Source organism: Ostrea edulis, chromosome 1, assembly GCF_947568905.1.
Source record: "Ostrea edulis chromosome 1, xbOstEdul1.1, whole genome shotgun sequence".
NCBI classification, from domain to species: Eukaryota; Metazoa; Mollusca; class Bivalvia; order Ostreida; family Ostreidae; genus Ostrea; species Ostrea edulis.
This window is the reverse complement of record NC_079164.1, coordinates 7,238,005-7,256,911: the sequence shown is the minus strand read 5'-3', so window position 1 is coordinate 7,256,911 and position 18,907 is coordinate 7,238,005. Positions and strand designations below refer to the sequence as shown.

General features: G+C 36.7%; 2 protein-coding genes across 2 annotated transcripts; both read right to left on the bottom strand.

The window, feature by feature from the left end:
• Positions 1–2,954: 2,954 nt before the first annotated feature.
• Positions 2,955–7,174, bottom strand: LOC125664258 (uncharacterized). Its single transcript, XM_048896944.2, has 5 exons — positions 6,995–7,174; positions 6,495–6,884; positions 5,633–5,745; positions 3,747–5,500; positions 2,955–3,634 (listed from the first exon to the last, which is right to left on the bottom strand). The coding sequence occupies exons 2-5, from the start codon at positions 6,882–6,884 to the stop codon at positions 3,411–3,413; spliced, it is 2,481 nt and encodes an 826-aa protein (XP_048752901.2). The 5' UTR covers positions 6,995–7,174; the 3' UTR covers positions 2,955–3,410.
• A 6,370-nt stretch (positions 7,175–13,544) lies between these two features.
• LOC125664257 (uncharacterized) lies at positions 13,545–17,942 on the bottom strand. Its single transcript, XM_048896943.2, has 5 exons — positions 17,817–17,942; positions 17,208–17,631; positions 16,811–16,923; positions 14,692–16,475; positions 13,545–14,563 (listed from the first exon to the last, which is right to left on the bottom strand). Exons 2-5 carry the CDS (start codon positions 17,622–17,624, stop codon positions 14,286–14,288), a joined length of 2,592 nt encoding a protein of 863 aa, XP_048752900.2. The 5' UTR covers positions 17,625–17,631; positions 17,817–17,942; the 3' UTR covers positions 13,545–14,285.
• Positions 17,943–18,907: the final 965 nt, after the last annotated feature.

Here is an 18,907-nt window from a genome sequence, read left to right as displayed (position 1 = left end):
CCCGCGAACAATCTATTCTAAAAAGAAGAGAAAGTTCCTTACTCTACAACCACGAATTTATGACTCCGCGAACAATCTATTCTAAAAAGAAGAGAAAGTTCATTACTCTAAAATCGAACAATCTATTCTCGTACCAACTGAAGAAATTGATCCCAGTTGGGGAATACATGTCTGAGTTGTTTGTATATTTATTGTTTGTAATATAAATGTTCATATGTCAAGAATCAAGCTACACAAAACAGCGTCAGTTCATCAAGTCAAAACCAATATAAAACTGAAAATTACAGTTTAGTAATTTACATGCTTCGAAGATCTACTTGTTTTTGGGTGTGGAGGAGATTAAATCAGAGTTTTATTTCATTACAATTTTACGAGAAGTGATTCTATGAAATGTTACGAGTGGCACAACGAATATACATCATAAATTCAAAGTACAGGTCACGTGAGAGGAGCACATGCAGTACATCATCAGTACAATACATCAAGTACTACACTATTAGCATTAATTTACCAGTAACATTTAAAACGACACATCAATCTTTCCAACCCATTTGTTAAAATAATCCACTAGTAATTTCACATTTACATTTATTTGTTTAAGAGATGGCACAATAGTTAAGTGACAGACACGTTGTGTGTTCGATTGTCGGATAGGAAGATTATATATCTGAAATATCTGAAATTCCAGTTGATGAGATGAATACTATTTGAGAAATATGAAAATGAACTTTAATGAATGAATGGTATTCAAGCCCAAGTTTATCTAGTTTTCAGCCAATTCACAGTATCGTATTCAGTGTGCAAAAGCACGTGACTTGACAAATCTGTTATGCTGCCGCATGCGGTCGTGGAAACGTTTTCTGATTGCTAATCAGGACAGACCATATAAATACCCGTTTCTTGAAGAAAACAAGAGGCCCATGGGCCACATCGCTCGCCAGAGTCACCTTGGCCCATATCTGAAGACTTTCCATATAAACATATGTATTTGCATGTAAAACCTTAGTCCCTATTATGGCCCCAACTACCCCTGGAGGCCACGATTTTTGCAAAGTTGAATCTTCACTACGTCAGAAAGTTTTCATGTAAATGTCAACTTCTTTGGCCCAATGGTTCTTGAGAAGAAGATTTTAAAAAAATTTCCCTATATTTGTATGTAAAACTTTGATTCCCCCCCCCCCCACTTGTGGCCCCATCCTACCCTCTGGGGGCCATGATTTGAACAAACTTCAATCTGCAATTCATGTCAGAAAGATTTCTTGTAAATATCAGCTTTTCTGACTCAGTGGTTATTGAGAAGAAGATTTTAACTATATATTTGTATGTAAAACTTTGATCCCCCCTTGTTGCCCCATCCTACCCCCGGGGGCCATGATTTGAACAAACTTGAATCTGCACTATGTCAGAAAGTTTTCATGTAAAATTCAGCTTTTCTGGCTCAGTGGTTCTTGAGAAGAAGATTTTTCCTATATATTTGTATGTAAAACTTTGATCCCCCCTTGTGGCCCCATCCTACCCCCGGGGGCCATGACTTGAACAAACTTGAATCTGCACTATGTCAGGAAGCTTTCATGTAAATCTCAGCTTTTCTGACTCAGTGGTTCTTGAGAAGAAGATTTTTAAAGATTTTTCCTATATATTTGTATGTAAAACTTACATACAAACTTTGATCCCCCCTTGTGGCTCCATCTTATCCCCGGGGGCCATGATTTGAACAAACTTGAATCTGCACTATGTCAGGAAGCTTTCAGGTAAATTTCAGCTCTTCTGGCCCAGTGGTTCTTGAGAAGAAGATTTTTAAATGACCCCACCCTATTTGTGCATTTTTGTGATTATCTCCTCTTTGAAAGGGACATGGACCTTCATTTGAACAAACTTGAAATCCTTTTCCCAAGGATGCTTTTGGCCAAGTTTGGTTGAAATTGGCTCAGTGGTTCTGGAGAAGAAGTCGAAAATGTGAAAAGTTTACAGACGGACAGACAGACGGACGACGGACAAAATGTGATCAGAAAAGCTCACTTGAACCTTCGGTTCAGGTTAGCTAAAAAAACCATGGTACATCTGAGTGCGAATTTGCTTACAAAGTCATCAAATTGCATTACGTTTTTTTTGATAAGTCGCTTACAAGGAATCAAATCTTGGTACAACGTGGATGCCAGTGTAACCTTTAATTCGCCATTTATTTTGTTTTCTCATTCATTAGAAATTTAAAAATTTTTTTTATGATGAATCGAATGTATATCTTACGAGAGATTGATTTATTGTGTAATGGGAAGGGATGAGGGGTTGTGTCACTTAATCAAGGACTACTTTCAATTACTTTCCCTCACAAAATTGTATTCGTAATGTATCATAAATGGGGTTTCTTCCAATAGGAATTGGAATAAACTTAATATAATTCACATCTCGTTACATGTAAGTTAATAAAACATGATGGATTCGGAAATTGATGAAATGCCTATGAAGTAATCAATCTCTTCTGGAATAACATGAATTTTAATTACAGCATTACAAAGACAGAAATTTGCGCGTTAAGACTACCTTTTCTTCTGAAAATGAATTAAGTTGTGTTGGAGGCCAATGATTAGAAATGAAGCCAATGTTTGATCCTTTCTTTCTCTGAAGATTCTCCTAAGTTTTATTGCGTGTTTAAGTGGTGGTGTGGCCTCACTACCTCACAAAATGAAAACAAAATCAACGTTAGAACACTTTCTATTCAGACAACGTAAATTACATATTTCCCACACTGTGGTTGTGAGACAATTACTTCTTCTGTCGATGATGCCCTCAAGGGCGCGCGCGCGGTTTCACGCAAGATATATGTGGAAGCATTGACGCAAGCCCAGATTTGTGATTTCTTGTTATTTTTTAGTTTCCTTGAAGGCTGCTAATCCCTTCAAAGAAATATACATCCTGATTACCTGTCATTAATAAAGAGAAGGTAAACAATGGTGTTAATTGTTATATTTAGGATTTTAATGGATTTCTGAGTTGTAAACAAATTGGTTAAAAAAACCGCTATTGTTAAACAGTGGTAATAGATCCGAAGACCCACACATCAGTTTGCGGTATATATATGCATACACAATTAACGCACTACAATACATATTGTCTACAAAAAGTTTTTGTGTACATAAATAGATTATACAAAAACAATAATTGAAATATATATTTTACTAGAGATATTTTATCTCTGGTATAAAACGAGGTTTTCAACGAAGATTCCACTTTTGACTCCACATTTCCCTGACAAATCAGTGAATGTCGTTTTTCTTTCATCTTTTGATAATGCATTCTTTTGAGAATATATCTGGAATCAGAAAGAGGCCCGTCTCTCCTTGTGTATATTACGTAGTGTATCACAGCAGATATTAGTATTGGCACTTGTAGGAGTATCACAGATCGTCTGTTTACAATGTATATTCTCGCAGTGAGCACCTCCCTATCCCGGGTCTGCATTTCATGCTGGCTGAATCAAAATGACCGCTGTAACATCGGTTTACAAAGTATTTTCCCATACTGCATTTCGCGAATCTGTTACAGGAATTGGTGCACTGGTAGACCTGGTTTTCAGAACATGGACTGTTGCATGGACCATTCTTTTGTATGATACAACCATTGCCAAGGTCACAGCCTGAAATGGGAATGTTTTTTTTTTAGTTTTATCTTAATCTATATGGATAAAAGCGAGTTCAACATTAATTGTGGTTCAGATCATGTTACTAGATATAGATAGAATAACTTACGATTCATTATGCCACGGAATGGATTTCTACCATGAAACTTCTTGCGTGGAGGAGTTGCTTGTTGAGTTTTCACTGTCATTGGTTGCTTATTAAGTTTTTTGTCCTGGACTCCAGGGTAGACGGGCCTGGTCCTGCGAACGGAGGTGTTTTTGATGGACTGCTTGAGAGACGTCTGCCAAGGCCACTTACTGCTGTACTCGCAGAAAAAGGAGAGGAAGATTTCATTTTCGCTGAACTGAGGAGTACCATCTAACTTAGGGCTGTCGCTGAACTTGTACAGCTTCATGATGGAATCTCCCAGTGAATAGGCATACAACTGGGGAGCATGTGTGGTGATGTCAATGGCCCCCGAACATGGTACGTATTTCTTTGTTTTCAGGTTTAAACAAGATGGATGGCACACTCTTCCACAAGAATCGTAAGCAGAGACAACGGCACTGGTCTTCCCGTGGACCGGACTTTTCACGGCTACGTAAGCTACAGATACAGACACCGGAAGTCTCTGGTCAACAATGGCGTACTCCTGATATGTTCCGGAATAAGAAATTCCGTCCGTTCTGACAAATATTTCTCCAGCACCAGTTTGTGAAGATTTACATTTTTGATAGCAATCTGGACGAGCCGGTTTCAAAGTAGACTTCAGTTTAGTGTAAGTATTCAGAGAGTAGATGTCGCTGCCTGATCGAATGTTCCCGCTTCTGACCGGATACGAGTCGTATTTTGTAAAAGAGGGATCTCTCTGGGAAATCACTCTGACAGGTATATATACCCATTCCTTTACGTCCTTCCTTCCGTTGGCACAGAAACTGTTTTGAATAGGTTTATATTCGAACGCCGAGCATTGGTCAATGAGGGGATACGTGATGCGTTCTGGCTCTTCAGGGCTCGTTGGTTGTGGTAATGGCGTCCTGTTATTTCTATTAAACCAACGTGTAGGAAACCATGGGTTGATTGGCGGTCTGGGAAATCCACCATTGTTGTTGTTGTTGTTGTTGTTATTGTTGCTGTCTGGTATGGTACGAGTTCTCTCCTCCTGTAAATCTCTTCGATATTCAGCTAGAGTTTTAGAAATACAGATATATTGGTCGTTGAGCTGGACACATCGTAACTTGTTGGAGCCGCAGTCCCTTCTTCTAGCGTTACAGGTTGGAGGCGGCTCATACCGAATTCCGTTCATGGTTTGATCTCGTACACCATCTCTAACAAGCAAGTCACTTCTCAACAAGCCAAACGGAGCATCCGGCGCATGGTTCTCGTTTCCATAGTCATTAGGATCGGTTGGATAATCATTGTCGACGTCCACACCAGCCCGGCGCGCAAATGCCCGCTGAAGCTCCCAGATTCTGTCCACATTCGCGTGATGCATCCAGAAAAGTGGATCTTCTGCTGCAGTGGTTAGTTCCGCCATATTACCACCAACCCAAAGATGAATGTCCCCGTGATGGAACTCAAGACCATACCTCTCCAAGTCTCGTGTCATTCCGCAGATATCTGTGTATCTTGTTCTGGTCGTGATGTTTTCGATTTCCTCAAATAGGTACAGTTCGCCCTCTACTCCGATGTTTCGTCTTAAAGGCCCAGTTTCCGTTTCCCAGTTCGCCGCGGGGCCAGAGGTTACTTCACCATCTCCGTTTCCCATGAAATCTGCGGAGAAAAGCAGGGATTCTGCGCTGTCATCCATGTACTGATCGAGAGTCGAGTCCCAGTACGGCAGGGTGACGGTGGAGTCTATTTCTCTTAAGGCTTCCTCATATCTGAATGCATACAAGAGTCACGTGCAAAAATGATGATAATCTTGGTCATGTATTGCGCAAAAAAAAAAATAACCCCCAAAACCGTGCATATACATGAAGAAATATGTAATAAAATGTATCTAGTATACTCACATTTTCAAATACTCTCTATGAAATCCCGCAAAATGACATCCAAAATGGGCGGTCTCCTCAATATCTCCGGTATGAACAGAAGCGAGGAAATCGTAACGACTCATCTCTGCATTCTAAAATAATGAACATATAATAAAAACCAGATTCTACAATTAAAAACACAGAAAATGGAACTGTGGCTTTTACATGTACCAACAAATTTATACAAGGCACAAATGAATCGCAATTTCAAGTATTAGAATACCAGATGAATTGCTTATTATATTTAATTATTGTAATTCTTTGAGACTTTTCTGATTATGGTAAATTCGCGAAGTAAGCTGTCTATTTCATGTTTATTTATATTCTATATTTTCACATAATTATTGTTGCAGTCCTTTAAGAAATACGTAATACATTGTTAAACTTACACTAGTAAGGTTTGGAACACAGATATCACCCCCTCCCGCATCTCCCGCCCCCACCACCCCCACTAAAATATTCAGAATTGGCCATGACGAAAATTCTATCAACATTATTTGGGAGAAACCAATAAATATACATTTAATTTGAACAATTACTTTTTGAAGTTAGCATTTCTTATGCATTCTTATTTAAGTTTGTATAAAGGTCTTTGAGCTAGCTTTCCGACATGATGAAATGAAAGTTTCAAGGTTGTTGTAATCGATCCCGAACGTATGCAAAAGTTAGATCATATACAATTCGACCATTGTTTAAAAAAAACCCAGAATTTCTTTGTTGATAGATGCATTAAAGTCTTCCACCAATCATTACACATATAGTTTAAAGAAACCAGAAGTACAATAAATAGCGTATTTCTACATGAAATTAATTACCGTGAGTTCTTAATGAAATTAATTACCGTGCTTTCTTTCAGTCTCCTCAGTGCGTTGTGGTACCGTGTCCTTTCGCCGTCGCTCATCATTCGGTACTCTTTCCTGTTGCGCACGGTCTGCCTTTTACCCCTTCCGTGGATGGATTGTACCCTCGTGTTCAGCCTCTGTAGGTAGGCACGAGCGCCCGAGGTTATCCTCTTTTGCGGGTACTGTCTCTCCGGATTTGGCTTCCACTTGTATTCCTGGATGCAGTTATGCAAAATAGAAAGACCGACTTCCTCTTCGATGGTACAGGATTTGTAGAAATTGTTTAAACATCTCGCCATCTCATTTGGAAGATCTCGCGATCTCAGAAGTCCATATGTCTGTGTGAATACGATGCATAAAACCGCCACACAGAGAGTAGTGTAGCCCATCTAAACAGAAAAAAAAATTAATTAGACAAAGCTTAAATTTTTTTGGACATTAAAAAAAATTGATATATTTGGAGAAGAAAAAAACATTTTTCATAATTTCAAAGTTGTACCTTTCAGAATTTTAGCTACAGCTTTGAAGGTGGTGCTCCGATACTGTGTTCTTGCTAGTTGTCACGTCTTTGTTCCCTTCATTTTTCGTATGCCTATTCTTATACTCGGTTTTACGAGGAAATAACCACCGTTTTCTGTGACGTCACGTCTTGTCGACCATTGACATTTAAGGATTTGTTTTATTTGAACCCTGTGTATGCTCGTATCAGAGTGTGCGACACCAGTGACAGTTGTTCGAAGATCAGAATTGTATGAGTGATTGACTTTTCTACCTGCTATCAAATGTCGCCATTGGATAACGTCAAAGTTGTGAAAATAGATCTACCTGTGTAATATATGTAACTAATAATGATAAATCTATTTCTTTGTATTTTGATAATGTCCACAGTATTTGATGCCCTTGTTTGTTTTGTTTTCATAAAAATGGAAATAGATGCATTGAATAATTTTGTTCAATTGAATACGGGATGACGGATTTGTTTTTCTCGGATTTCCCAGAAATAGCTGAGCGTTACCAAGCAGACGAGATGTAAAATGTTGTTGTTCTGATACGATTTTCTTGTTAAAGTACGGTTTTTCGAATGATTATCATTACATAAATGTGATTAATATATTCACATAATTTTCTGGGCAAATTTTCGCTGATGCTGTGTAGGCCTGTACCTGCCAGATACAGCATTCTCTTAAATAATAATAATTAGAAATTTGAACTTGAAGATAAGCTTGGATAAATTTAGCATGCATTACAGAGCGGTAATTTCCCAGGCGAGTTTGTAACAACAGAAAGACCCCGGGCAAGTTTATTATCATACATAATCACTTGCATGAAAGACAAATCCGAGGTTTGATTAATTATAACACTTGAAATAATACATATGCACTGCACATTTTCTTTACATCCGGTTAAACGCTTCGAAAGAATCTAGGTCAAACATGTTGTTGACGTCATAGTACCGTAAATGCACGGCGAACTCTTTTAATATGCATATGATAGATACTATAAGCGTTTGGATTCCTCGTACCAGTTGCTATTAATAGCATGCTACCACGTCATGACATGGGGATATTTTTTTTGACGAAGATTGTGCCAGTGTTGTCAACTGTACGTAACCTTGTCGTAACCTGGTCGTAAATATGTACTACAATCACGTATTATTTGTATAACGTCCGAGGAAAATTTGACGGACCAATGCATTTAGTCTCTCTCCTTTCCTATATAACTGTTATGATATTACGCTATAATGATACTGAATTGTGTTAATTCTCAGAGAAAAATTTCTTACACCGCAATGTTTGAATCATAAATCCAACTTTAAAAAATTGACTGGAGATTTGTTTATGTTCTCTGTCAAGACATTCCTTTGAAATTGTTAAAAAAAATTAAATCAAACAAGTTTTAAAATTTTATGATTTCGAATTTACTTAATGTCACCCGCACACTTCCAACTCATACATCGCGTTAAGAGCAAACAATTGGTACACGATTCACAATATGCGTTTAGTAATCATGTTAAAGCAATGCCATGCCAAAATGTGTTTTTATATTAACTGTAAAAATTGAAATGAGAAGAAATGACCTGCTTTAAACATGTCACTCCAGAATGTGAATACTACCAAATATTAAACGTACCTTTGTTTGAAGCAGCAAAATTAATCGGCTCATATTTTTTTTAGAAATCAAATGATGTACAGACAAATGTTAATGATATAATTTCTGCAATGTTTTAGGGTAATGTAGACTGTTTCGAAATGCAGTACGCGTTTTTGTGTAAGTGCATACATGTATTTTCATATAGCCATCAGTGTCTGTGAGGACAGTGTATGTTATAATACAGTCTTATTCTATCGTCTTATCGTGAGGACAGTATTATCTTATAGTACGACCTTACACTAACATCTTATCAGTATCGAGTCTGGTGATTAGTCATGGATAAAAACAATATATTCATCTGCAAAATAATTGACGATGCCGTTTACTACGTTAGCTGACGTCGCATTTTTACAGGAGACCCAATGAAAAAGCTGTTTTGCTTTGTTTTTTATAAATGTAACATGACAGAGAGATCACGGGTTAATTGGTCGTGTGTTTTAACGAGACATTTATTACTAAGATCATATTTCATTTTGAATTAAAAGGACACATGGGATCTCTCTTCATAGGGTACAGATCTTCTCTCCGAAACTATGGAGGTCAGAAATAAATAAACTAAATTGAGTTGTGATATATTTTGGGGAAGTTTTAGAACATATTATGTGCCCTAACATGTTTTTAATTATTTTTCATCTATACAATACAGTGACATGTATATATGTAACATCCTCGCCTGCCAACAGCAAAGAAAATGTTGGGATTTCCAGAATATTTAAAACGCCGAAAGTGACATGATTTCATTTAACAGAATTTTCATTGTCTCGAGAGTGAATTAGTCACGTGCATCATGGTAATTGCTACATTTCCCGGGACATTTGTGGCAAAAATTAAATGATGTTTGCACTTGAGTGATTATAGTACGCAAACCACAAAATGGAGATATTTTCTAAAAACTTCAAAGGCATTCACCAATAAAAAAGGTTTTTTTAGACCTTAACATTTTGGGCTGTTTAACTGTATGATAATTCCGCCGTTTTATAATTCAATGTACATGTATATTACTTTTAATTTGTAGAATAACTTTACGTCTTTGACAAGGACTAATTCTATACAGGCACGACTACTGTGTAGTACGTTATACGGTCTACTGTCGCTGTTCTTTGTTTTCTTCGAGCTCATAATATGAGGTTTCACAATTCTCTCCTCTGTCAATGTTTCACAATTCTCTACTGTCAATGTTTCACATTTCTCTCTTTCATCAATGTTTCACATTTCTCTCTACTGTCAATGTTTCACATCTCTCTACTGTCAATGTTTCACATTTCTCTCTACTGGCGATGTTTCACAATTCTCTCTACTGTCAATGTTTCACAATTCTCTCTACTGTCAATGTTTCACATTTCTATCTTTTGGTTAATGTTTCACATTTCTCTCTATTGTCAATGTTTCACATTTCTCTCTACTGTCAATGTTTCATATTTCCCTCTTCTGGCGATGTTTCACAATTATTTCTACTGTCAATGTTTCACAATTCTCTCTAATGGCAATGTTTCCCAATTTTCTCTACTGTCAATGTTTCACATTTCTCTCTACTGTCAATGTTTCACAATTCTCTACTGTCAATGTTTCACATTTCTCTCTACTCTCAATGTTTTACATTTTTCTCTACTGTCAATGTTTCACAATTTTCTCTACTGTCAATGTTTCACATTTCTCTCTACTGTCAATGTTTCATATTTCCCTCTACTGGCGATGTTTCACAATTCTCTCTACTGTCAATGTTTCACATTTCTCTCTAATTGCAATGTTTCCCAATTTTCTCTGCTGTCAATGTTTCACATTTTTCTCTACTGTCAATGTTTCACAATTATCTCTACTGTCAATGTTTCACATTTCTCTCTACCGTCAATGTTTCACAATTCTCTCTACTCTCAATGTTTCACAATTCTCTCTACCGTCAATGTTTCACAATTCTCTCTTTTGTTAATGTTTCACATTTCTCTCTACTGTCAATGTTTCACATTTCTCTCTACTGTCAATGTTTCACATTTCTCTCTAATTGCAATGTTTCCCAATTTTCTCTGCTGTCAATGTTTCACATTTCTCTCTACTGTCAATGTTTCACAATTCTCTCTACTGTCAATGTTTCACAATTCTCTCTTTTGTTAATGTTTCACATTTATCTCTACTATCAATGTTTCACAATTCTCTCTACTGTCAATGTTTCACATTTCTCTCTACTGTCAATGTTTAACAATTCTCTCTACCGTCAATGTTTCACAATTCTCTCTACTGTCAATGTGTCACATTTATCTACTGTTAATGTTTCACATTTCTCTACCGACAATGTTTCACAATTCTCTCTACCGTCAATGTTTCACAATTCTTTCTACTGTCAATGTTTCACATTTCTCTCTACTCTCAATGTTTCACAATTCTCTCTACTGTCAATGTTTCACATTTATTTACTGTTAATGTTTCACATTTCTCTACCGCCAATGTTGCACAATTCTCTCTACCGTCAATGTTTCACATTTCTCTCTACCGTCAATGTTTCACAATTCTCTCTACTGTCAATGTTTCACAATTCTCTCTACTGTCAATGTGTCACATTTATCTACTGTCAATGTTTCAGAATTCTCTCTACTATTAATGTTTCACAATTCTCTCTACCTTCAATGTTTCACAATTCTCTCTCCTGTGAATGTTTTACAATGTTTCACAATTCTCTCTACTGTCAATGTTTCACAATTCTCTCTACTATCAATGTTCCACATTTCTCTACTGTTAATTTTACACATTTCTCTACCGCCAATGTTGCACACTTCTCTCTGCTGTCAATGTTTCACATTTATCTCTACTCCCAATGTTTCCCAATTTTCTCTACTGTCAATGTTTCACATTTCTCTCTACCGTCAATGTTTCACAATTCTCTCTCCTGTCAATGTTTCACATTTCTCTCTACTGTCAATGTTTCACATTTCTCTCTACTGTCAATGTTTCACAATTTTCTCTATTATCAATGTTTCACATTTCTCTCTACTGTCAATGTTTAACAATTCTCTCTACCGTCAATCTTTCACAATTATCTCTACTGTCAATGTTTCATATTTATCTACTGTAAATGTTTCACAATTCTCTCTACCGTCAATGTTTCACAATTATCTCTACTGTCAATGTTTCACAATTCTCTCTACTGTCAATGTGTCACATTTATCTACTGTTAGTGTTTCACATTTCTCTACCGCCAATGTTGCACAATTCTCTCTACCGTCAATGTTTCAGAATTCTTTCTACTGTCAATGTTTCACATTTGTTTCTACTCTCAATGTTTAACAATTCTCTCTACCGTCAATGTTTCACAATTCTCTCTACTTTCAATGTTTCTCATTTATCTACTGTTAATGTTTCACAATTCCCTACCGCCAATGTTGCACAATTCTCTCTACCGTCAATGTTTCACAGTTCTCTCTACTATCAATGTTTCACATTTCTCTCTACTATCAATGTTTCACATTTCTCTCTACTGTCAATGTTTCACATTTCTCTCTACTCTCAATGTTTTACAATTCTCTCTACCGTCAATGTTTCACAATTCTCTCTACTGTCAATGTTTCACATTTCTCTCTACTCTCAATGTTTCACAATTCTCTCTACTGTCAATGTTTGACATTTCTCTCTAATGTCAATGTTTCACAATTCTCTCTACTATCAATGTTTCACATTTCTTTCTACTCTCAATGTTTCACAATTCTCTCTACTGTCAATGTTTCACATTTCTCTCTAATGTCAATGTTTCACAATTCTCTCTACTATCAATGTTTCACATTTCTCTCTAATGTCAATGTTTCACAATTCTCTCTACTATCAATGTTTCACATTTCTCTCTACCGTCAATGTTTCACAATTCTCTCTACTATCAATGTTTCACATTTCTCTCTACTCTCAATGTTTCACAATTTTCTCTACTGTCAATGTTTCACATTTCTCTCTACTGTCAATGTTTCACAATTCTCTCTACTATCAATGTTTCACATTTCTCTCTAATGTCAATGTTTCACAATTCTCTCGACTTTCAATGTTTCACATTTTTCTGCTGTCAATGTTTCTCAATTCTCTCTACGGTCAATGTTTATACATGTAATATGACATTTCACAATTCCCTCTACTGTTAATACACTAGCATTACTTTTTGTATTTTTTATGGCATCTATGAGATTGATCACTTTTCCGTCTCTTAAATCTCTTCCCTCTCTTAAATCTAATTTGTGGGTTTTTTTTTTAAAAAAAAAACCCTTACCGTCAAATTCATAATTTGGGGATTTACAATTATGTATACTGTCATTGTTGTTATGTTATGTTTAATGATTTCTACAATATTAATACATTAATGTACGATTTGATAATGTCGGTATTATCAGTAATCTGATGATAGATTTCATTATTTCGGTATCGTCAGTAATCTGATTTCATAATTTCTTTGCTCTGTATTTCTTTATTTTTTGTGTTATCCATTCTCTGACGTGAGGTTTTACAGTTGTTCTACTTTCACTGCTTTTTTTTGATGACAGTAATCACTAGTAATGATTAAGAGTTTGAGCATTGACGGCAAAATGGTTCCTTAATTATATTTTGACAATTGACTGTTCCATGAGCTTTGAATTCTTAATATTTGCTGATGGCAAAGATACCATGATATATTAAAGCGCCAAGAATTCTACATCATAAATAGTAAACATTACAACTTCTCCCTCCAAACATGCAGTATAGTCCTGATATAGGATTTGATTAAGTTAGGGTTGATACTAATGTGAAACATTTGAATTCTAGATTAGTAGTAAACATACTTTGCATCCAGAAATAGTTCTTCCAATCCATGTCCACGACCAAAGAAAATAAAAAACCCAAGGACTAATGTTGGGTTTTGAAATTAGAAACGTAAAGAGAAAAAGAACCAATTTTTATAATATCTTTTTATTTCAAAATGCACATTTGAAATATGTATAAAACAACAATTCGAAACGTGATATATTACAGCAATGAACATTATAAAATAAATTACAAAATGGATGATGAAGCACTATACTGTGCAATGTAATTAATCACAGACTTGTCCCCCACGGATCATTCAACCAAAAACCGAGGAAAGTATAAGAAGACTGGAAACCATACCCAAACTACATTGCATAGATTTACGACAAAAGAACAAATTTGGCACATGCTTGAGGAGGGATTAGAATGCTGTTATGCTGTACAAGTCTAATCCTGAATCAAAGAAGAGTGATGTATACACAATAACTGTCAGGACCATTTGTAGACTTAAGTGAACGGGTACATCGAACACGATATTTTCGGTCATGTTTGGGACTTGTCATGGCTTATTTTGAGACATGATGACAAAATAAATATGGCACATACGAGTAATAAAATATTGCACTTTGTTCATGATTTTGGCTAATATAAAACCATTGCACATTCCATTACGATCAGAGATCTTTAACGTATATATATATGCTCGGATTTACTGGAACTGCTTGTTATTTGCAAAGAAAGCAATGCACAGTAAATTTAAAATTGACTAATATCTAAAACAAAATTCAGCCAATCATATATTTGTTTCCTTGTAAATAACAAGCTTTGTAACATATTGTTTAAGTTAGTACTTGTGTATTTCTGATGAATCTGGAACGCAGTGAAGTTTATTTACCCATTCCGAACCCGGAAAACTTCTTCCGTTGCCTTCTTCTACTGATTGTTGGATTCCATTCTTCATCTGTACAGTGTCCTCTGCCCAATTGACACGTACCAGATTCGGGATCGAAATGAGCTTTATAGCACTGCTGGACGAAGTAAAACCCTGCCCAGCACCTTGCAAATCGATCGCAAGATTCAACACAGTGGTAAGATTTTCCAGGTGTACATGGAGCATCGCAATCAGACTTGAGTATTGTACATCCTTTATTGGGCAATGGACATTCTGAAAAAAAAAAGAAATTCAATACATAAATAAATATCTTATGTTTATATTTATTCAGAAATGGAAAATAGGATTTCAATTAGCATTCCTTTTAAGATACCATCATCAATAAGAAAAACACCACTTACTCTTTAGTGAAGATGTGAGTGAGGCAGGTGATTCCATTGCAATGGTATTTAGTTCGGTTGTAGTAGTGGTCGGTTCTGTTGTAGTGGTGGTGGTGGTGGTGGTGGTGGTAGAAGGGCGTAAATGTTGTAGTGGGCTTGGTTTCATTTGCTGCCTGTGGACCTTCACTCCGGCAGGAGGTGTGGGTGGATCCCTAGCTCCGGGTTGATTAATAGCAGATTGCCACGGCCAACGGTCGCTGTAGTCACAATAGAAGGATACGTAAATTTGGTTAGTTGAAAACTGAGGACATGTTTTTTCCGACTGAAAGTCCCATACCCCAAGAACGGAATCTCCGAAGTTTTTTCCAAACATCAAAGGTTGTTTTGTGTTTACGCGAATAGCACCTGAGCAAGGGCGATAGAGATTAGTTGTTCCAGGCACAAGACAAGATGGTCGACAGACTCGTCCGCACGAGTCGTAGGATGATAATAGAACATCAGCTTGTCCTGATCCCGGGTTCTTTATAGCGACATATGCAATAGATACCGATACTGCAAGTCTGTGATCTACAATAGCAAACTCCTTGTATGTTCCGTCGTAATTGAGACCATCAGTTTGAAGATAGATTTCTCCAGCTCCACTGTATGTGCTTTTACAACTTCCATAGTTTGCAGGTTTTCCTGTGTTGCGCATGTATCTATTCAAATTACTGTACCCTGTAGACGAATAGATATCTGTGTTTACCATAGGTTTTCCATTTACAACAGGGTAGGATCTATAAGACCCAAAGTCAGATGGTCTGCGAATGGTTACTCGTATGGGGATGTAAATCCATTCCTGGATGTTCTTTTTACCGTTTACACAGAAGGAATTCTGAATAGGTTTATGAAGGTCTCCGTATTGGTTTTTTGGACGAGGAGGATAAGGTGGACTAAGGGTTGGACAAGGTTCAGGAGTCGTGGTTGGCTTTGGAGTTGTGGTTGGTTTTGGAGTTGTGGTTGTTGTTGTTGTGGTTGTTGTTGTTGTGGTGGTAGTGGTAGTGGTGGAGGTGGTTGTGGTACTTCCGGTGTGTTCTCCACCGTTTTCCTTGAAGTCCTCATATTCTTCAATACTCATTGCACGACATTTATGCTCAGCTTTCTCATTTTGAATACATAAAAGGTATGGCGAACCACAATAGGGTTTAACTGCTGAGCAAGTTGGTTTAGGAGCGTATTTGTAAATCTCATTTGTATAAACCTCACTCAAGCCGTCACGCACTGTTAGACCATCCATCATGTAACCCATGGGCTCATCTGGACCGTGATAGATATCACCAAACAACTCTGGATAATCATTCTCAATATCAACTGCATTGGTTTTTGCATTCTGTCGCTGTAATTCCCAGATATGATCAATAAAGGCATGATGCATCCAGAAGACTGGTTCCTCGGAGGCAACCTCTATGATACCCATATTGCCATCAACATACAGATGGAAAGGACCGTGTATGAATTCTAAGTCGTGAAATGTGCTGGCGTCATCTCCGCAAATTTCATGCATTCTTTTACGTGAGGTGACATTAGCTATTTCTTCGTCATTCATTGGTCGGCCAGAGATACCAACATTTCTGAAGAGCTGCCCGATTGTTGTGTTCCAATTTGCAAAAGGTCCAGAGGTTACGAATCCCTCTTTCGTTCCAAGGAAATCGTCGTGCCAAATCAAAGAGTTGGCACTGTTTTCCAATCCCATGTTGTAATCCAGAGTGGAATCCAGATAAGGTAGTACAACGTCAGGATCCACCTGGATAAGAGCCTCTTCGTACCTGTTGAACATTTAAAAACTCATTATTTCCCCCGCCAAAACATTCCTTTAGAGTTTAAAATAATCAATCGTAGCAATTCTTGGTGATGATTAATTATATCATTGTTACTAATTCCCCGCAAAAATCATTAATTGCCCCTATGTACAAGGAACTTGGAAACAGACATTCATTGTTCAGGTGATTTAGTGTACACGATGAGTATTGTTTTCTTGACTGACCATGTACATTGACAGATATTTTGTTTAAGTCTGTGGTTTTCCTTACGTAAATCATGACGCGCTGTTCACTATGGCGACACGATTGAATAAACACCGATCTTACACTGCAGTACTTACATAAGAATGTACAGGCGGTGAAAGCCTAAGAAGTTGCAACCACCGTGGGCTGTGTACTGTGTGGCACCCGAATGGAACGAAGCTAGCACATCATATTTTGACTCGTTATCAATCTGTAATTAATTAACAATTATTAAACAAAAATACACCGGAGGACTTTCCGGAAACTCATAAAGTACATGGATATTGCAGAAAGAGTGTTAAAAATAAGACAGAGAATATGAATTATGAATTAAAAAATAGCAAAACTGTAGAGACATCGACTTTCAGAATTATGTGATATTATCTAACTTTAAAGGCGTGGACTTCTTTAACTTTCTCAACTGAGAAGAATATTTTTTTTATTGGGCGTGGGTGATTGATAACCTTTTTCTTAACATTTGCATTATGTACGAACCTTTTCAACGTATTTGAGTCTGTTGATGGTGTTATGATATCTGGTTCTCTGGTTGTCTGTCATCATTCTGTACTCCATCCTAACTCTTCGGAGATCCTCACCCTGACGCCGCTTTCTCCGTCCATGCGTTACTCTATTTAAAACACTCCTAATAAGGCTTCCTGTATATGTATAGGTAGGCTCGGAAACGTTTTTGGCTGCATAACCTCTTAAATAGGAAGTCTGCCATCGATAATTTGAATAGCATTGATGATATATGCTTAGCGCAACTTCTTTTCTGATACCATGTGATTTCTTCCACATTCTATACAGACATTGGGCGAAGGGAAGTGGGTAATCCAAGGGTTCCAATAGAGCGAACGTGACGGGTATAAGTCCAATGAACAAAATACTTATAAAACACTTTGGAATTGCCATCCTATATCTGAAAGTAAAAACGTATATAATAAAGTTTTGGAGAGAGAGAGAGAGAGAGAGAGAGAGAGAGAGAGAGAGAGAGAGAGAGAATTTGCACACTATACCGAGAGACGATATCAGTTAAATGAATGAGTCGATCCCGGGAGATATATCTACATTTTCAAAGCAGAGATATACCATAAAAATACTTACTGTTTTAAATCAAAAGAATTGTAAACATTTAGTCCTCAGTTTTTAATGTGTGTTTCGACTTTTATATTCAGTTGAAAATGATATTTACGATCTGAGACGTCGTGTTTTTATACGCCACCAGGTTTGGGGGAAGTCTTAAGTCTTCTAAATGAAGACTAATTCGTCACGTGAATGACAATATTGTCTTCTTACGTCTGATGTCAAGTCCCTGACAACGCGGACATCATTACTAGAGCATCACACGTAAGACGAGACGTCCCCGCCAATCAAACATATCGCGATCCTTACTGGGAAGTGGCTGCCCCCTGTCAGCTCACCATGGTAACTTGTCAATTCATGAATGAAAATGCTTACTACCATACTACTTAAACTGCTAATAGTAAGCTCGTAACTAAGATTTTTTGGCCACATTGCTGTTTTTTTCAGTTTGACCATTCTATTTTAAGCAAACACCGGTTTTGAATATTGCGTGTGGTTTAAAATAACCTATGAGATTTATATATAGTATGTGCCTTTCCAGAAAACGAGGTAGAAATTCATGGTTTTTCTCAATCATCATTTTGTAGAAAAAAGTTTAAGAATTATTTTGAAGATATGTAACGTTTTTATTCTTACAATGTAAAAATGCCATAGTATAAAGAATAAGAAAAGGGATATTTTTGTTATCAAAGATAATTGACATGGGCTTATTTTTATTCAAACTTTTGTTCCACTTGGATGCTCACTTCGTATATTCAAACAATAAAAATGAATTTAATAACCATCAGCAACGCATTAATAGATCATAAAACGTCTGGGAAATATCATTTTGCATTGTTTTAAATTTTAAAACATTGTATTCTATGAAGGTATAAATTATTTCAAGGACAGCACTGCGCTTTCTTTAACTTGATTGCCAATTAAATCTTAGAATACGTATAGTAGCACATGCAGTTTTTGATTATTCATACGTGAGTTTAAGTATTTTAGAGAAACGGTGTTCCAATTGTCTTAATATTTAAAACATGTTCTTGACGTATTGCACAATATGAATTAACTTTTTCATCATTGTCAGTAGAGAATTCGTGCGGAACGACCAAATCTTCCAAAGT